This window comes from Monodon monoceros, unplaced genomic scaffold (genome assembly GCF_005190385.1).
Source record: "Monodon monoceros isolate NGI ecotype Baffin Bay Population unplaced genomic scaffold, NGI_Narwhal_1 Super_Scaffold_21, whole genome shotgun sequence".
Classification (NCBI taxonomy): Eukaryota; Metazoa; Chordata; class Mammalia; order Artiodactyla; family Monodontidae; genus Monodon; species Monodon monoceros.
The window spans coordinates 62,271,598-62,292,232 of record NW_021703778.1 but is presented as its reverse complement, the minus strand read 5'-3'; the positions used below and the strand labels follow the sequence as shown (position 1 = coordinate 62,292,232).

The following is a 20,635-nucleotide window of genomic DNA, read 5'->3' as shown; positions in this document are numbered from 1 at the left end:
GGGAGTCCTGGTATGTAATGGATAATTAATTTTACAATTAGCCCTAAAAATGTTGGGTGACCAGGAGACTGACTTTTTGTTTGCTGCTTAGAGAAATTTCGTACAGTCTTCTGACAGTTTCAGTAGTTTAGGAGAGCTATCTCATCCAATACAATTGCAGGGACACCAGTAGCAAAATACGTGGTCAGTATGAGGTTTATGGAAGAGTTCTTGGAAAGACGTCAAAGGATCCTCCTACTTTGGACTCGAAAGGACATGGAACAGGGTTCTAAGCAAGAAAGAATAAAAAACCTAGAAGAAATGATGAAGTAAAGCTACCAGCTGAAAATCTCAGATGCCCGAAGCCTTTCTATTTTGGGGGAATGCAAGACATCTTTGAAGATGGTAATTGCAGGACTGACTGGACAGGATGAAGCCTGGAAATAACCACTTTCCTAAACGTTAATGGAGCAGGCCATCTTTGGAGCCTCCTGTAGCAGTTTTCCATGTGATTCTGGACTACACAAGAACTGAATAAGAAGAGCGAAAAAGATGAGGCCCTGAATACTTTGAAGACCGATTGGTATCCTCAGACTGTGACCTTTCAAGACGTCACCATTGGAGTTATGAAGGTCACAAGAGTTAAATCCCAAGATAATTTGAACATTGAATACCAAATCTGCACATTTGTCACTCTCTCATGGAGGAAAAAAATCTTCCATATGCCATTAACTTATAACCAGAAATGAAGAGCTGGTATCCTCAGGATGGAACCACTTCTTCACTTTTGTTATTTGGTATTTGTATTTAGAGATCATTTTTTTCCATGAAGAATAAGTGATCCTGGGTAAAGGATTGTTTATGTTAGTTAATACCCTTGTGTTTTTCTTCCTAACCTTCCATCAGTGCTAATAACTGGCTTTATATTTTCTAGGTCCTATTCTAGCTTATGAATATGAAATTGTTTAAACTTCTTGTTTTGCCGTATTTATTCCTGTTAAATCCTCTTAGATATAGCAGGTTCTGGTGATGGTACACAAGAAGTATCTAAACCTCTTCCTTCAGAAGGGAACCTAGCTGAGGCTGATCACACAGCTCATGAAGAGATGGAAGCTAATACGACTGTGAAAGAAGCTGAGGATGACAACATCTCGGTCACAATCCAGGCTGAAGATGCCATCACTCTGGATTTTGATGGTGATGACCTCCTAGAAACAGGTAAAAATGTGAAAATTACAGATTCTGAAGCAAGTAAGCCAAAAGATGGGCAGGACGTCATTGCACAGAGCCCGGAGAAGGAAAGCAAGGATTATGAGATGAATGCGAACCATAAAGATGGTAAGAAGGAAGACTGCGTGAAGGGTGATCCTGTCGAGAAGGAAGCCAGAGAAAGTTCTAAGAAAGCAGAATCTGGAGACAAAGAAAAGGATACTTTGAAGAAAGGGCCCTCGTCTACTGGGGCCTCTGGTCAAGCAAAGAGGTTTGTTTTTCTATGTCAGTTCTTTACGATACTGAATTCCAGCATTCAATAAGATCACTCTACATTAAGGGGGTGGCTTCAAGACCATGTACAGTAATTAGTACTTATGATCCTGCCTATAATATTTTTGATCGTCATAAGTTACTTTAAAAAAAAATTCAAGATCTTCGTAATATGCAGTGTGTCCTACTGATTGCATTGTCGAATTGTCAGCATATATTTGGTTTTTTTGTTGTTGTTTTTTTTTTCAAATTGACAATTTTTTTGTGTTTTATTTTTAAAAATCCTTGTGATGATGGTTAATGAACAACTATCAGTCCTAAGAACACAAAATGAAGTCAAGTCCCAGTCCTGAAATCTGGAGAAGATGGCCATATATCCACTGAATAGAATTGTCAGAAAATCTAGATCTTCAGGCATCTTGGGGAAAATCAGTCCAAGAATCCTAAGGGAATCATTTGATCAAATAACCTAATCTAGGCCTTTGGAATTATTAATTTGTATGAATAGCACTATTTGAAATATAGTCAATATCAAGCTGTTCGATTTTTGTTCTTTTGTTTTTTTCTGTTGTGTTTTTTTTTTTTTTTTTTAATTTTCTTCTGGTGATTTGCTTCTTTAGCTCTTCAAAGGAATCTAAAGACAGCAAGACATCATCCAAAGATGACAAAGGTAATGGATTTCTTTCCCTGTTTATTTCAGTGGTAAATTGCATATTTTCATTAAAAAGTAATAATTGCCTGGGGTTTGTTTCCTTTGACATTATTTAGTCCTCAAAAACTGACATACTAAAATTTTTCGATGGCCTTTATGTAAACAATGGAGTTAGATAACAGCAAATTCTCAGTGTGATTAAAGCATTACTTTCTTAATTACTTAATTTGTAAACTGGTATGAATTTGCTTAAAATATATTTGGTCTGTGTTTTTTACGTTGTGTTCTAAGCATCTGTATGGAATATTCATATAACAGATATTTTGTTTTCTTACAATTTCAAGTATTTTATCTTTGATTGCAGTCACTTTTAACCCCTGTACACCACCACAGTCTTTTCCCTTTCTGTCTAGTAGGAAATATGGTATAAACAGTATTTGTGTATATTTGTGGAGCTGAAAGAAAGTCAGTCTCCTAACATTTGGTTTTACTTTCTTGATTCTTTAAATCAGGGCACACTTCTGTTAATAGCCAGTTATACAGTATTTTAATTCTTCGGAATTTACTTCCTATTTGACTTATTTTGCATTGATGAGAGTTTTATGTAGAAAAGTAGTTTTATTTTAATTTTTGTGAGCTTAAAGGTGCATTATTTGATTACTTTTTGTTACTGGGAAGTCTCAGTCTCAGTTTGTCTCCTGGTCATGTGCTTTAGTGTCATCTTGTATATGCTGTATACTTGAAAAATATTTCTTGTGTTCTAAAAAAGCATTTTAAGGGAAAATGACACCATTTAGGTACTACAGATTCTGAAAATGCCTCGAGTGCCTGAAAAAGTAATGTGTTCCTTATACTTTTTTTTAGTATATTTTGTTGGTATATTTTAATAATTAGAAATTTTAGTGATAGGTTTAGTAATTGACAATTAATTAATTGTATTACCCACATTCCTTACAGTTTGGTTAATGGATAAGATATAATAAATGTATTAACTGTTATCCTTTAAATTTAGAAGACTAGTGTAGTCTTAATTAAATGTTAACTTTTTCCTGTCATTAAATTGTTTTTTCTGTAGTTAGAGAAGTACGTGGGCCTAAATGTTACTGGTAAAATAAAAAAGATACATAAACTTCCAGTTAACACTTCATAGCAGATCGCTTGATAACTACATTTCTTAAGAACACAGACGCAGCAACCATTAATATTTAAAATATTTGAGTCAGGCATATGTTGTCTCATAAGTACGCTGACAATAGTTCTTCAACTAAAACTTGTGGCTTGTAATTTTTAAAGCATTAAACATTTTACTCCAATAATGCAAAGTTATAAAAATTGTTACTTTTGTTTGCTTAGATACTGTTTCCCTTAGAGTGGGTAAGAGTTGTTTTCCAAGTAAAGTCAAATGAATGAAAATTCCTTTTTTATAATAGCACATTTGAAGTAAAGCACTGAAGGATGACTGACCAGGCCTGTATTTTAAGAAATGGCATTTATCTGTATGAAACCATAATTTGTGTATGGAAATAGTGCAGAAATAATACATATAACCATTTACCTATTCTAAAGGATTTTGAGGTCTCTGATCTTATTTTTGTAAGTGATTTTAGAAGATTTTTTTTTTTTTAAATACAGAGTTATCCAGCTGCATGTAATTCCCACTGTCTCTTACCCTTTCTCTGATAGAGAATGAAGGTGAACTGTGGTTGGCTAGTCTTTGTTATTAAACATTCAGATTCTTGAAAACAGTTTATCCCTTTGTTTGACTTTTCCCTTTGCGCTCCCAAGTTTCTCAGGAGCTAAAGCCCACCACAGATGTAGGTAATTAAGCAGTCTGTACATTCCCAGATGACTACTTCCTGGTTCCCTGTATTCAGTGCAGTGGTTGAGTATAAGTTATTGAGCTTAACAGCAAAAGTCCAAGACATGTAATTTATTTTTTTGCCTACTTTGTCTTAAAATTCGTGCAGTAGGAAATGTACAAATGTTCAGACATGTTTGTATTATCTCTTATTGTGTTTGATTTTAATAATAGATGTGTAGGATTTTGATGTAGTAAAGTTGTACTATCAACATTAGAGGGTATTATAATTTTGGAAGAATATGGCCCTAATAATTGTGTTAAAAAAATTCCAATTGAGATACTTAAACTTCTGATATTAAATCTATTCTAGGAAGTACAAGTAGTACTAGTGGTAGCAGTGGAAGCTCAACTAAAAATATCTGGGTTAGTGGACTTTCTTCTAATACCAAAGCTGCTGATTTGAAGAACCTCTTTGGCAAATATGGAAAGGTACATTCTTTTTACCTTTTTATCCATCTTTCTGGTATCTCCATTTTAAATAGAGGTTATATTCAAAACAGTATATATAAAATCTAGTTTCTTGTCTCTCTGAGGACTGTTACAGGCATAATTATTGAGTTCTGTAGTAATGGTGAGTTTCATCATATAATCTCACTCTGAGCCCTGGGAATCTTCTATTAAGAGCTCATATTTTGAGCCCATTTAAGCTAAGGATTTTGATTCATCACATTCATCATGATATTTCTTGGACCTAGAATTGCTGAGGCTGATCTGGTCATCTGGAAAATATAGGTAGATTAATATTAGGCAATGGGATATAGAATATGAGGGAAAAACCCCCAAAACTGATGTGGTCCTTCTCATTATACAAATTCCAGTACAGTGGTGGTGAAAAATGTAAAACTGGTGAAACGTAATCAGAAGTTTTGATATGTGCTGTGAAGGAAGAGTGCAGGGTGTTAGCAAAGGGAGGCTTTACTGTGGTTGGTTCATCAGGAGAACTTTTTCTGGCATATGAGGGGAGCCCTAACAAGAGAAAAATAGTCAATGATTAAATGAATTGAATATTCAAATAATGTCTGTTGAATTAAGTTGCAGTTGATCTGCATCCCTTAGGGCACTCACTATTTTCTACTTTACATTTTAGTGTACAATATATTGATACATCGTATATAACCTACTCTGCTGTAAACTCTTTGATAGCAGGGATCTTTATCTACTATACTATGTGTGCACATGGTAGGCTTTCAAATATTTATTAAATTAATGACCATTAACAGTAAATAGCCATTAATGAGTGTTACAAAAATCTATCTTATTGATTTTAGGAGTTTTTTTTTCTTCTTCTAATTAGAGAGTTACCTGCACATTAAGGAGGTTCTTGTAGATGTCAGATACAGAACACTGAGAATTGTGGTCCCATGATCAGCTGTGGTGTATTTTTGGTTCTATTTTCAACAATTTATTGTTAGAGCTGTAAAAACGGTATTTTGATGTTGGCATTTGTTAGGATTAAAACTATATTAGGAAACCATGTACTTATAACAAGGACCTCGGGCTTAAGAATTAAGCTGTTGTTGGGGCAAGTCAGTGTTTCCCAGAGTTGAGATAAAAGCTGATAGCTACCAGCTACCTACACCATACAGCCTCCTAAATTCCTTACGTTCCTCTTCCTGACACTGCGTCCCTGTTCCTATTTATTCAGCACTACATTGTTCTCTCTCGCTTTTCTTCTCACTCATCCACCCCTGCCTTGTCTCTCTTATTCATTTTATAGAATTGAAATTATTTGTCACTTTTATATTGGTATACATTTTAAAAGTACATAGATGGGAAGTGTGTCTTTTTAGGGTGTGTTTTTAGGGTGTTTTTTAAAAAAAATTTATTTGTTTTTATTTTTGGCTGTATTGGGTCTTCGTTGCTGTGCGCGGGCTTTCTCTAGTTGCAGCGAGCGGGGGCTACTCTTTGTTGCAGTGCACGGGCTTCTTGTTGTCGTGGCTTCTCTTGTTGCGGAGCATGGGCTCTAGGTGCGCGGGCTCAGTAGTTGTGGCGCACGGGCTTAGTTGCTCCACGGCATGTGGGATCTTCCCAGACCAGGGCTCGAACCCGTGTCCCCTGCATTGGCAGGCAGATTCTTAACCACTGCGCCACCAGGGAAGCCCTAGGGTGTATTTTTAAGGTTGCTTTTTTACATGTGGCAGATTCTTTATTTTTGAAAGACCCATTATAGAAAAGTGTTAACACTTATCTAGACACTTTCTAGGAACTTAACCCTTTTTGTTTAAATATCTTTAAGAGATTCAGGGTGAGCCTTTGATAGGGAATTTTTGACCCAAATCTAATTGAAAATATTATTTCTTTGCTTCCGTTAATTGTGCCATTACTTCACTGATGTGACTGTGTTTTGGCAATGTATTTGAAAGGAAAAAAAAGGAAATAACTAAAAGCAGGTTAAATTGCTTTTTGACATTTTAAATTGTTCCCCTGAATATTTACTGAGTACTTACAGGCAAGGTAGATGGTGATCATAGAATAATATATGTCCTAAATTTATCCTTTATCCTGAATTTATACATCCTGAACATATCCTTTAATTTGAATAGTCTTCATTCTGAAGTTTGATCTATTTAGAAATGTATGTGGTTATAAAGTTGTGAAACTTTCTAAAGTATAATCTCATTTTACAGGTTCTGAGTGCAAAGGTAGTCACAAATGCTCGAAGTCCTGGGGCCAAGTGCTATGGCATTGTAACTATGTCTTCAAGCACAGAGGTGTCCAGATGTATTGCACATCTTCATCGCACTGAGCTGCATGGACAGCTAATTTCTGTTGAAAAAGTAAGCTTGCTTAAGTGTTTATAAAAGGGAGGTTACTTTGAGGGCTAGTAATTTTCAATTTAAAGATGTTACACTGGTAGGGAGTAGAATTAGGAATGATTTTTAATTTTATATATTCATTTCTGTTTTCCAAATTTTCTACCATCAACATACTTTTTATAAACATAAAAGTGTAACGTTAAAACACATATTTTTTTCTGTTTAAACCTTTCAGGTTAAAGGTGATCCTTCTAAGAAAGAATTGAAGAAAGAAAATGATGAAAAGAGTAGTTCAAGAAGTTCTGGAGACAAAAAAAATATGAGTGATAGAAGTAGCAAGTAAGGATTTACTTTGTTGATAAGCATATAGACTTTCTTGGTACACTGATGAAGTAGTCCTCATTTTGTTGTTTTCTTGCGTGTTGTGGTATGGTCAGGACACAAGCCTCAGTCAAAAAAGAAGAGAAGAGGTCATCTGAGAAACCTGAAAAAAAAGAAAGCAAGGATACTAAGAAAATAGAAGGTAAAGATGAGAAGAGTGATAATGGATCAAGTGGCCAAACTTCAGAATCGATTAAAAAAAGTGAAGAAAAGAAACGAATAAGTATGCTATGCATCTTTCTTCTCAATCCCTTTCTAATGCATCCTACAATTTAATTTTTACAGTGGAAGGGGAAACTTGAGATTACAATCCAGATAAATATTTAAACTTTGTTATTAGATGTCACTGTGGTAGAAAAGGAGGTCTAATAGACTGATTGTCTTCTCCTTTTCCACTCTTAGGAAACAGATGTCTTCTTCCACCTAAGCCCATTTACTGTTAAATCTGGGCTGGCTGAAAACGGTCAATGAGTAATAGATATGTAATTGATCTTTTGGTATCTCTGAAAGTATTTATGTTAGCGGATCAAGCTTTAAAAGCTCTTTACCTTTAAGTTCTCATAGAATACGTTTTTTATTTCATGTATTCGTTTATGAATATTTGGTTGTCTAAGAATTCAGCATTTTTACATTATATTTTCTTTTTTACTGAAATATTTTTAGACATTTGCTTATCTAATTTTTTTTCTTTTTCCTCTTAGGTTCAAAGAGTCCAGGACATATGGTAGTACTAGACCAAACTAAAGGAGATCATTGTAGGCCATCAAGAAGGGGAAGATATGAGAAAGTAAGTCTCTGAGATGGATGTTGTATACTATTCCACCTGTTCACAAAAGAAGCTAAGTCAGTATCTCTAACCATTTTGCATACTTCCATGCCAGAAAACCTAAGAAAAGGGGAATGTCATTACTCATTTAGGCTTTTTAAATGACCAGCTCAACTTGAAAAAACAAAATTATTTTAACTTGTAGTCCTGTTATAATTTTTTTTCCTACAGATTCATGGAAGAAGCAAGGAAAAGGAGAGAGCTAGCTTAGATAAAAAAAGGGACAAAGACTACAGGAGGAAAGACATCTTGCCTTTTGAAAAGATGAAGGAACAAAGATTGAGAGAACATTTAGTTCGTTTTGAAAGATTGCGACGAGCAATGGAACTTCGAAGGTAGGAAAAAGAGTCTGTTTATACCTGTCTTTAACTATAGGTACATCTTTAACACTAGTTATAAACCAGATTTCTGGAAATGATATTCCTACAGAAAGATATTTGTCACTTTTAAGAAGTGCAGTAAAACCTACTGATTTCTTAAGTTTGCATAGTATTTTACGATTTACAAAATACCTTTCCGTCTATTATCTCTGTCTTGACAGTTCTGTAAGGTTAGTTATGTCCATTATATAAGTGAAAAAAATGGAGGCCCAGAGAGGCTAAATGACTCTTCCAATGCCACATGGCTAATGAGTGGCAGAGTCGGGACTCAGACCCAAGTCTTCTGACTCCAAGTCCAATGCTCTTTCCTCTACTCCAAAGCTGCCGCCATAAAAAACATGACTTTAAAGGAAAAATTGATTTTTGAGATAGGATAGTCTCAATGTAAGCTATAGTGGTCAAATAATATGTTGACATTTTAGGGAAAACTTATTGTACTTTGAATTAGAGACCAAGTGAAGGCAGATTTAACCCTGTGAACCTTATTGTATTCAAGCTCTGTCCCAAAGCAGGCATTCTTTTTAAAACAAAATGAGAACAAAACATTTCTGTTTTTAGTGGCAATATCTCAACAGTTCATCATGAGTGCCAGTTTGCTTTCATATATCAATTTTTGGATGCCACTTAAAATATTCTTGTGAAAGTGTTTCATAATATAAATTTCCAAATATTAACCTATACTGTCGAATGGTCACTTACCATGAAATTTCATCTATTCATTCACAAGAGTGCTCGGAACTACCAGAGATACTTTTAGCAACTTAAATAATACTGTGATGGCCACACAGTTTACCTAAAGGAAATAACCCTTGCATTACTCAGAACCTTTGTTGGAAGAGGTCTCAGCACGCTTAGCCTCCTGTTTAGAGGACCACAAGTTGAGAGGAGGGTGGGAGTGGGAGTTATTAGGCAGCACTCCTCAAACCCATTAGACCAGCACCCCTTTCATAGTAAACAAAAGAGTCGCAGCACCTTCTTTACTAATCTGAAACGAAATTGGTATATAATATACCTACCTATACAAATATACGAAAAATATCAATATAAAGCCTTAACTGTGATACGAAGGAAAAATGAAAGTAATTTATAATGAAGCATATATTCCAGATATGAATGTTTAGGCATGACTCTCTAGAAGATCTAATGAAGTAGTCAGATGTTTGCACCCTTCTTAAGACTCAGTGAGAATGTGACAGCTACAAACACAGATTGATACCGGTTTGTCATATTGGTGAGTCAAATACCAGGAGTGTTGTTGACGTTATGACATGATATCTGAAATGGTGAACAACTCTTGGTGAAGTTCTCAAGAAAGTATAATTTTCCCTCTTACTTATATGGAGTTGCATTCCTGGAAACTTTAGTGTACATAAAGCCACGCCAAAGCAAATGAACCTAGCATTTATTAAAAATTAGTTAAGTTCTAGAGCTAGATTTTTTTCTCTAGAGGTGATTTTGTTTTGATGACATGAATGTCCATTATGGTATTTGAAAGGTATATTAGGAGTGTTGGACAGTTTTTTGTTATGCAGAACTATCTTGACTATTCCACACATCGGAAGATATTTAGAATCCTTGGTCCCCTTCACTGATTGCTGGTAACCGCCCCATGGTCATTGTGATAATTAAAAATGCTCCTCAGATTTCCATGGGGGCAGTACTGAACCGTTGAGAACCACTGGGTTACTAGGGGAAGACATGGTGATAGACAAAATACACTGGGTGCCTTAAAGTAAGGAAATGATTTTTTAAAAAAACCAAAAGCTGTTAAAAGTCTTAATATAATAACTTAATTTAGTTGAGCAAACATTTGAACTACCTCCTGAATCAAAGAAGCATGTTACCTGGAGCCATCTATTATGGGCTGTGAACACTCCAAAAGAGGCTTTGAGGCAACCGTTTATTATATACAGCATTTGCTGTAATTCATGCTGGTGGTTATGATCCCAAGTTATCAAAAATAAGGCCTACCTGATTTTAAGGAGATAGACTATATCCTATTTTTCTATCAAAAACAGTAGAAGTTGTAGTTTTGCAAACTCATGTATGTAGAATATCTCCTTTTAAAAATGTTGATTAATTAATGGGCTGTTATAGTGGGATTTTTATTTAAACAGGAATCATGTAAGAGGCAACTACTCTATAAAATTCAGCTGTTCAGTTGACAGTCTTAATAAATAAGTGACAGTATTGAAATCTGTTTAAAGTTTTATTTTGAGTTCTCTTTCCAATTACATTAAAACTACTTAGAATGAGTTGAAGTTTAAAATTGCCAACCTCAAGGAAAAATACAAATTCAAAAGCTATTCTCTTTCACACAGTGCTAGCATAATTTAAGTATTTCTAAATACTGATTTTTGTTAGACGAAGAGAGATTGCAGAAAGAGAGCGTCGAGAGCGAGAACGCATTAGAATAATTCGTGAACGGGAAGAACGGGAACGCTTACAGAGAGAGAGAGAGCGCCTAGAAATTGAAAGGCAAAAACTAGAGAGAGAGAGAATGGAACGCGAACGCTTGGAAAGGGAACGCATTCGTATTGAACAGGTGCAGTCAGAAAATCTTTTCATCTTAAATAACTGACCTTTTTCAAACCCTGTGATTTTTGCCCTAAAATTTGCTTTACATGTTGTAAAGCTTCTATAGAATAAGTTTAGCTAATGAGCATTTATTAAGTGTCCCTGAAAGGTAACAGTGAATTAGGTGCTAGTTAAAAATACATTTAGTCATGACTTTGTTCTAGCCAATTGGTAATACCTCGAGCTCTGCAATATCATGGCAGCCTAATAGTCTGAGCATAGGACTATGAGTCCAGAGTAGTTGTAATCCAGGCTCTGTCACTATCCCATTCTTAGAAAATAACTATTTCCTTACATATTATAGTGGGAGTGATTTCCCAAGGCTGGAAGGAAATAACGCCTCTCTTTGCAGAATTGCATCCAAGGTTTTAAGGCACTTAATCTTCATGCGTATTAAGAACTCTATTTCTAATTCCCTTTAGGTGCTTTTGTTTAAAATTATTAAACTAAATTTGACCTTCCAAATTTAAAAAATTGCCAGCTTTTAACACCCAGTCTCTGTCAATTTTAATGTTGCAGAACAATAGTCATAGCTTAGATTGCTAATTACTGAAGTCAGAATTTTTTATTTGTCCCAGGTATGTGTTTTGCCTGGTGCTTGCCTATGATGGTTTCTTAATGACAGGATTAAAACAAAGTTGCATATATACTTACCTTATGTTTTCATTTTGCATTGGTTGGTTCTTCCTTCTATGTTGTCTGAAGGAACGACGTAAGGAAGCTGAACGTATTGCTCGAGAACGAGAGGAACTGAGAAGGCAACAGCAGCAGCTTCGTTATGAACAAGAAAAACGGAATTCTTTGAAACGCCCACGTGATGTAGATCATAGGTAGTTGCTTACTTTCTTCAACAGTAGCTTACTATCTTATTCCTTAGTCCAAGCTAAGACTAACTCTAGAATTGGAGAGTACAGGCACCCATCACTGGAGTAAAGGGTCATGATCAACAGGGATGGGAATGATTGCAGTATTGAATTGGACCCAGTGCATTGTCAAGTAGAAGAGTCTGCTCTTCTTTCTGTTTCCCTTCCTAATGCAAATGTTTTTCCACTATGACTGGAAATACATAGTAGACTTCAGCAATGGCTCTCAAACTCAGACCCATTTTGAAAATTCTTACAGGGTAGTGCAGATGGTACAGAAATCAAAGTCATAAATTTGGGAAGACTAAAATATAGATTCTGTATGTGTTTGCATTCATGGTTCTTAATAGATTTCAAAATACAATATAGTCATTTAATTTTCTCATTATACATTCTGTGAGATTTAGTTGATAGTGTTGAGAAATAAGTGGAGTGAATGAATTGTGCTTGGGACTGACCCCTCTAACCTTTCCAAAGTTACGTATAACCAAAAAGGTTGTATACACCTAGTTAGAATTTTGTCATAAAATGGTATCAAGTGTTTATCTTATTTGTCTTTTCCATTTAGTAATTTGAAAACAATTTTTCAACTATTTTCTTTCCTGTGAAATTCCTCTAATAACTATATGACTTTGTATAACAACAATTTTTTGCTAGCTTGTTCTTGTAACAATGTTTTGTCTTGAGTTTATTAGCCCTCTGTATCCACAGTTCCTAGCATGTGGTATGTATGACTCCAAGTAAGTGTTATTTGATTGTTGTAAAACTAATTTATATAAACAAGCAAATATTTTTCTTCAAGGCGAGATGATCCTTACTGGAGCGAGAATAAAAAGTTGTCTCTAGATACAGATGCACGATTCGGCCACGGATCTGACTACTCTCGACAACAGAATAGATTTAATGACTTTGATCACCGAGAGAGGGGCAGGTTTCCTGAGAGTTCATCAATACAGTCTTCATCTTTTGAAAGGTAAACAAATTATGTTGAAAAATGCTGTATTTGGTATATGAGCCTTGTGAGTGATAGTTTGGTTCTCAGTTAAAATCTTAAGTACAGGTCATACCTGAGTGTTCAGAACAAATCATATGTTTGGTTTTTGTATTTGTTAATGAGACTGTGATTCAGTATTCAACATTAGTTTTATAGGCCACCATATAACACAGTTAAGTAGGTTGGTTTTATCTAAGTGGGAGTACTGTTAACTTTGGATGGGCCTCAACTGTGAAGAACAGTAAAATATCCCTCAGGTTGGTAGTGACTTGAGTGACTTGATGTAATTTCCCTTGGATGGCAAAAAACCAACCTTCATGCCAGACATTTAGCTCAATTTAAAAGAATATAGGTTATTATCAATAATTGTGGCTATTTTTGGTCGCCTTACCTTAATTCTTATTTATTTAGTATTTTTTTTTACATCTTTATTGGAGTATAATTGCTTTACAATGGTGTGTTGGTTTCTGCTTTATAACAAAGTGAATCAGTTATACATATACATATGTTCCCATATCTCTTCCATCTTAAGTTAATTTTTAAAGAAGGTGTTATTACTGTAGGTTATGCAAATAAAGTTAAGAAGAATAAGGCCAAGTAAGTACTTCTCAGGACCTGTGTTCTTTGTTTTGGATAACAGGCGAGAACGTTTTGTTGGTCACAGTGAAGGGAAAAAAACACGTCCTTCTGCACGAAGAGAAGATCCAGGTTTTGAAAGGTATCCCAAAAATTTCAGTGATTCCAGAAGAAATGAGCCTCTACCACCAAGAAACGAACTTAGAGAAACAGACAGGCGAGAAGTACGAGGGGAACGAGATGAGAGGAGGACAGTGATCATTCATGACAGGCCTGATATCACTCACCCTAGACATCCTCGAGAAGGAGGGCCCAATCCATCTAGACCAACCTCCTGGAAGAGTGAAGGAGGCATGTCCACCGACAAACGAGAAGCAAGGTATTTGTGTAGTTTCTATGACTAGCTAGTGGTGGTTTATAATGCATTTGGGTTTTTCAAAAAAAGGTATAATAGAGTTTGATTGTGTATGTTTTTGGATTTTGTTTAACAGAGTTGAAAGGCCAGAAAGATCTGGGAGAGAAGTATCAGGGCACAGTGTGAGAGGGGCTCCCCCTGGGAATCGCAGTAATGCTTCAGGCTATGGAAACAGAGAGGGAGACAGAGGAGTAATCACAGACCGAGGAAGTGGAGCACAGGTAAATGCTTATGCAGGTTTATTGTCAACTCTCCAGAAATAAATTTAAAGGACTTATGAGACACATTGTATCTATAGTATCATTTGAGTGTGGACTAGACTAGTTAGATTAGAATGATTGAGAGTTTCTTGTGAAAGATCTTAATGCCTCTTGTATTTTCAAGTCAGTAGCTGAACATAGTAGTCCAGAGAAGCAGGATACTAGCCCTGAAATTTTTTTTTCCTTCCAGTTTTATTGAGATATAATTGACATACAGAAAGAACTGTGTAAGTTTAAGGTGTACAGTGTAATGATTTGACTTACATACATGATGAAATGATTGTAGCCCTGAAATTTTTGTTAAACTTCCTGCGAAAATATGAGAATTGTTATATTTGGTAGATGAGCCTTCCTAATGATGGCTGGCTTTATTTCTTTTTTAAGAAATTGAGGCTTTCAAACTCGATGGGAAATCTTGGGCCCCTACTTGTGTTTCTCTTTCACCTTTTCCTTTTTTTTGTTGTTTTTTTGGTTTATAATACTCTCTCTTTTCTCCCACTTTATTAAGTAGCTTAAAGTATAGAACTGAAATAAAACAGTTGTCTCTTTTTTGCTCTTTTATTTTTAAAGGTAGGTAAGTGGAATATTTTGTATTTGCCTTTTTGACTCTTGTGACACTTTATTGACTTGAATATTTTCTATTAAGAAGTTAATGAATCTCGACAGAGGACATATCTTAGCAATTCAAATGAGCAAAAACCTTTTACCTGATTTGAAAGCATTCTGTCAATGAAATACTGGCATAATATGGGTTGACAGTAGCAGAGATAGAATATTCTCTTAAATTACATACAGAAAAGAATTCTGAAGTGTGTGTGTATGTGCATGTGTGTCTTCATCCTTCAGCCTGTAGTATACTCTGGTGCTCTGTTTTGTATTTGAATACATATTAGGTTTTGTAGCAACATTTTTTACCAGAAAACTTTTTAATCTCTTGGCATTCTAGTTAATACAACTATGCACTTTCCATTTCATACAAAGCATTTTTGAAATGGATTTGGGCCTGCTGGGATTTATTAAGTTTTAATGTTTCTAGTAAGTAGAAATGTTCAATAGATGAATTCATTGAGCTATTTATCCTGAATAGAACATTTAAGATTTGTTACATAATCCAGATATTCTGCCTTAGTTACAGTAAAATTTAAGTCTCGTAGACTAGTGCCCTTGCATTCACATACCCTTTTTGCAAAAGGTATCCTGAGGGAAGAGATCCTGTTCCTCCCTTGGAAATTTGGTTTTCATGGTGTTGGTCTATAAGCTGTTCTGACTGTAGTATTGGGTTGGCAAAAAAGTTCCTTCGGTTTTTAAGTACAAATAAAAGACACATTTTTCATTTTCACCAAGAACTTTATTGAACAACGTATTCACCGTTTTGTTCCACTACCTTCTGCCATTTTTCAGGCAACTTCATAATTCCGTCTTCCCAAAACTTTTTATCTTTTTGAGCAAAGAACTGTTCCATGTGCCTTTTACAGTCTTCCAGGGACTTGAAATTTTTCCCATTAAGAGAATTTTGTAAAGACCAAAATAAGTGGAAAGCCGAAGGTGCAATGTCTGGTGAATATGGCGGAAGAATCAGAACTTCCCAGCCAAGCTGTAACAGTTTTTGCCTGGTCATCAAAGAAACATGCGGTCTTGCATTATCCTGATGGAAGATTCTGCGTTTTCTATTGACTGATCTGGACGCTTTTCGTCGAGTGCCACTTTCAGTTGGTCTAATTGGGAGCAGTACTTGTCGGAGTTAATTGTTTGGTTTTCTGGAAGGACTCCCTTCTAATCCCACTATATACACATCACCTTCTTTGGATGAAGACCGACCTTTGGCGTGGTTGGTGGTGGTTCATTTTGCTTGCCCTACAATCTCTTCCGATCCACATTGTAGTACGGTATCCACTTTTCATCGCCCGTCACAATTTGTTTTAAAAATGGAACATTTTCGTTACGTTTCAGTAGAGAAATGCACGTGGAAATACGGTCAAGAAGGGTTTTTTTCACTTAACTTACGTGGAACCCAAACGTCAAAGCGATTCACATAACCAAGCTGGTGCAAATGATTTTCAACACTTGATTTGGATATTTTGAGTATGTCGGCTATCTCCCACATGGTATAATGTTGATTATTCTTAATGTCTCGATTTGATTGCTATCAACTTCAGCTGGTCTACCCAACCGTGGAACATCATCCAGCGAGAAATCTTCAGCACAGTACTTCCCAAACCAACCTTTGACACGTTTGATCAGTCACAGCATCTTCTCCATACACCGCGCAAATCGTTTTTTGGAATTTTACCTTTCTTGAAATAATAAAGCATAATATGCCAAAAATGTGGCTTTTTTTCTTCCATCTTCAGTATTAAAATGGCTACACAAAAATTCACCAATTTGGGGGTTTTTTAAAATGCACGCTGATATGACAGCTGTCACAATACAATCTAACAAAATTGTTTTGAATGAACTTAAAGACAACTAAGCGCCACTAGAGCCATCCTACGGGAAAACCGAACGAACCTTTTGGCCAACCCAACATATCTCTGTAGGGCGCCTTCAGATTTCTGCAGGCTAACTATCATAACTTTTGACTCTTTTTTTCTGCAGATCCTTAGTTCTCTGCTTTTGTTTCTTTATGTTCACTATTCTTTTTCTTCATAGTCATGGATGTAAGACCTTGTAAGAGCCATAGCACTAACTAGTACTGTGTACAGTAAGATGACAGCTCCTGTTTCTATGTGGTATTTTCATGTTGATCATATACCCCACCTTGATTTGTCTTAAGGTTTTGACCTCTCAGTATGCCTTCTTACATATGTATAGAAGATCCAGGCATTACATATAGACCCAGAAATACTCAAGGGTCAAAAAGTACATGGGTGCTAGAAGGTATAGAAATAACAGTGCTGAATCATATTCTGTCCTACCTTTTCTACCCTGAAGCCTGAGAAGCTTCTTAGTTCAAAGTAGATAGAAACCTTTTTTCATATTATTCATTCTTTCATCTTCTCACACATCTTACTAATTTCCTTCTGACATTAAAAGTATACCATAAGGGGCTTCCCTGGTGGCACAGTGGTTAAGAATCCACCTGCCAACGCAGGGGACATGGGTTTGAGCCCTGGTCCGGGAAGATCCCACATGCAGCGGAACAGCTAAGCCCGTGGGCCACAACTACTGAGCCTGCACTCTAGAGCCTGTGCTCCGCAACAAGAGAAGCCACTGCAATGAGAAGCCCACGCACCGCAATGAAGAGTAGCCCCCGCTTGCCGCAACTAGAGAAAGCCTGCGTGCAGCAGCAAAGACCCAACACAGCCAAAAATAAATAAAAATAAAATAAATTTATCAAAAAAAAAAAAGTACACCTTAAGGTGTGGAGTCTGAGGTGGAGTCTGTCCTGATTTTTCTTTTAATATGTTATTCTTTAGCACTATCCTGAAGAACGACATGTGGTTGACCGCCATGGACGGGACACAAGTGGACCGAGGAAAGAATGGCATGGTCCACCTTCTCAAGGGCCTAGCTATCATGATGCAAGGCGAATGGGTGATGGCCGGACAGGAGCAGGCATGATAACGCAGCATACAAGGTAAGTAGTTAATCAGTTAAGACTTTTCTGCCAGCATGCAACCAAACCTTCTTCCTTTTCCTTAAAGGTCATTATAGTTTCTGAGAGATTGAATTGTAACTAGTAACAACCCTAGGTCTGCCCAGATATTTCCTCATATTAACCCAAAATCTCCAGGGCAGCTGATGTTAATTTGTGAGTTAACATTCCTCATTGTAAGTTGATTGATTGACATTCTGGCATATCAGTCTCGATACAGGTAGGTATTTATGTCAGAATCCAGTAGATAATGAAGCTTTTTAATTTCATGTTGGAACCATCTTCTTGTTCACTATCATTCTGAAAATTCCTAGAAAGGAAGAAGAAACTGAAAGTATGTTCTGCTTCCTCCTTTTTCAAATAGGTCTAGCAAAATTTTTGGACATTTATCCCAAAGCCTGTTCAAATGCTAGGAGACGAGCTTTCTTTTCTCTTCATACCAACATCCATTGTGGCCCTTCAGCTGGCAAGTGTTTGGCCTCTCTCTCCCATGCCCTTTTTTCTTTCCCATTCATCTGTCTTAGAAGAGAACAGTGGCTTGGCTCAGTGATCCAAGTTACTACTCTTCTATTGGTTGCTTCTAGCCTCAAACTTAAGTGACTGTTTACTATACTTGTGCCCTGCACAGCCTTGTCACTCATTCTGTCCTTGGTTATTAAAGGTCACCAATACCTTTTTTCTTGACAAATATAGATTCCTTTATTTTCTTAGTTCTTGGGCTCCTTGGTGGTTAAGCACTGTTGCTTTTCCTTTTTCAAAACATTCCTCTGTTTTCTAATGTACCATAATTTTCTTTTCTACCTTTTAAATTTACTTATTGGCTCCTTCACACGGTTGGATTTTAGATACTGTTTTTTATTTTTAGCTTTATATCATGATCTCCATGTAAATGCTTGGAGGTCTCCAGAAATTCAGGGTCACAAGCAAACTCATTCCTCTGCTGCTTAAAACCTTTATGTTTCAGTTGTTGTCTCCAGCTTCTTTTGATTTGCCATTGCCAGACTGGGCCTCATCTTTATCTTTCTCCACTCCTAGCATAAATTTCTAAGTATGGTTCAGTTAAAAAAATATATTTGTGGTAGCTTTGTCTTCTTGCTCATTTCAGCTCCTATCAGATCTTCCCAAATGAGTGTTTTCTCTCCTCCATTTTTCACGTTATTTCTAAATTTAACCGTTGGGACTTTTCTTACACTGTTTACTTGCTCCAAAACTACAAACAGCTTCTTTAGGTTACAGGATCTAATCCAGATTCCTCAGCCTGGCATCCAAACCTTTCTGTAATTTGGTTTTATCCTACTTAAACCATTTCACCATGGGTTTTTCCCTCCCAAATTTGTTGTAGGATTTTGGGGTGGGTCTTTATTCCTGTATTATCTGTTCGTACCTACTGTGTTGCATTATACATATAAAAGAAATTCCAAAAATATTTCTTGAATGATGTCCTGTAGTTCAGAGGTTCAAGTTCCTAGTTGATACTGCAGATCTGGGGGCCACACTTTGAGAAACACTGCTCCGGTCCATTCATTCACAGACCATTAAATGGCTTACTAAGAGGCAGAGGCTTTGACGTGAGGTTGCCTGAGTTGAAATCCTCACACCACCATTTATTATCAGATAGATCACCATTGTGATCCTGGGCAAGTTACTTAGCTTCTAGATCTGTCTTTCTTCATCAGGAAAGTGGGGTTAGTAATGGTACATACCTCACAGGACTGTTAAAAAGAGTAAATTATTTAATACGTGTAAAGTACAAAGAACAGTGTCTGTTAAATGATAATCACTTTTTAGGTATTAGCTGTAATTATTTGTTCTTTTGTTCTCTGACATTTTTTTCTTTTAAACCCTTTTCAGTAATGCATCCCCAATTAATAGAATTGTACAAATCAGTGGCAATTCCATGCCAAGAGGAAGTGGCTCTGGATTTAAGCCATTTAAGGGTGGACCTCCACGACGATTCTGAAAATTAGCTCTCTGCCACGGTTTCAAGATAATTTATTGAAATCTCCTGTAAACTTTACTTGACTACTTATGAAGAGGACCTCTGACTTGCTTGAGATTTCTGTCAGACTTTTTCTTTTTTCTCTTTTTTTAAAATTTAACATGATTGCTTTTCTCAATTTTGGAGAAGATGTTTAAATAGTTCTGTTGTAACTTTTAATAGTTTTGTGTATCATTCAACTTTTTTTCTTGCAGCACCAAGACACATTTGAAAAGATAGGAATCAAAACCATTTTAATGCTGTGTGAATATAAAGCGTAGTTTGCAGGTGTGTGGTCATAGTTTAATTTCCGGCATTAGCTCTGTGGTGTCAGGCTCTAGAGTTACTTCTTGTCACCAAGCATTTTCAGCCTCCATTTTGAAGGCTGTTTAAGCTTAAAAAGTCTGCTGTTTAATTTTTAGAGAATAAGATTGTTCCTTGCATTTCTGAGTATTATGTAACCTATTTTTGCAGAAGGTACTGTTACATTAAGTGCATCTGTGTATCCTGGTTTTAAAAAATGTACTCTTTTTTGAAATAAACCTTCATATTCTGTATAGTTGCTAAAGCGTTGAGAACCTTTTTAATTGTAAAATGAGAACCGATTTTCAGTTTAGTGTAGCAGCACACTTGTTCAGGTTTGCATGGTATGAAACAAAATAGATTACTGAAACCTTGGCCATGAGGTTTGTATCACTGAGGTTCTTAGACTGAGTTGTGCAGGTAAGTGCACTTTTAGGTAATCTGCACTGTTTGATGGATAAATTCCATCTCTGGGAATTGTGTGGGTATTAATGTTTCCATATTCCCAACTATGTTGAGAAGTGGAAAAAAAAAACCCAGGTTCTAGATTGGTGAATCAGTTGGGTTTTGTAAATACTTGTATGTGGGAAGGCATTGTTGTCTCTTTGTGAAAATAAAAATCCACACCTGGAAGTGTATGTGTCTTTGTTTCCAGCTTTTTAGGTGTTAGTCCTCCAGCCCTTTTCCTTACTCCAAGTAATTGACTAGGTTTAGAGCTTTAACGACAGACTTTTGGTTTTTGTTCCTAGGAAATAAG

General features: G+C 36.1%; 1 protein-coding gene and 1 long non-coding RNA gene across 6 annotated transcripts in view; one reads left to right on the top strand and one right to left on the bottom strand.

Moving 5' to 3' along the window:
- SLTM (SAFB like transcription modulator) overlaps positions 1–20,516 on the top strand; it is a 44,332-nt gene extending 23,816 nt beyond the window's left edge. For 3 of the 5 annotated variants that reach the window (XM_029236383.1, XM_029236387.1, XM_029236386.1), the window contains 15 exons: positions 991–1,459; positions 2,082–2,131; positions 4,285–4,403; positions 6,602–6,751; positions 6,966–7,069; positions 7,168–7,334; positions 7,813–7,898; positions 8,109–8,272; positions 10,682–10,862; positions 11,600–11,724; positions 12,560–12,730; positions 13,392–13,706; positions 13,819–13,963; positions 17,419–17,579; positions 19,449–20,132. In XM_029236383.1, coding sequence (XP_029092216.1) covers positions 991–1,459; positions 2,082–2,131; positions 4,285–4,403; positions 6,602–6,751; positions 6,966–7,069; positions 7,168–7,334; positions 7,813–7,898; positions 8,109–8,272; positions 10,682–10,862; positions 11,600–11,724; positions 12,560–12,730; positions 13,392–13,706; positions 13,819–13,963; positions 17,419–17,579; positions 19,449–19,557 — 2,516 coding nt within the window. In that variant the 3' untranslated portion in view covers positions 19,558–20,132. Of the gene's footprint in view, positions 1–990; positions 1,460–2,081; positions 2,132–4,284; positions 4,404–6,601; positions 6,752–6,965; positions 7,070–7,167; positions 7,335–7,812; positions 7,899–8,108; positions 8,273–10,681; positions 10,863–11,599; positions 11,725–12,559; positions 12,731–13,391; positions 13,707–13,818; positions 13,964–17,418; positions 17,580–19,448 lie in introns of all 5 variants that reach the window. The other 2 variants (XM_029236384.1, XM_029236385.1) reach the window with 2 other exon arrangements.
- The window catches only part of LOC114903526, a 28,332-nt gene that overhangs the window by 3,308 nt on the left and 4,389 nt on the right, over positions 1–20,635 (bottom strand). Inside the window, exon 3 of the long non-coding RNA XR_003795744.1 lies at positions 11,549–11,665. This is a non-coding gene — a long non-coding RNA (uncharacterized LOC114903526). The remainder of the gene's footprint in view (positions 1–11,548; positions 11,666–20,635) is intronic.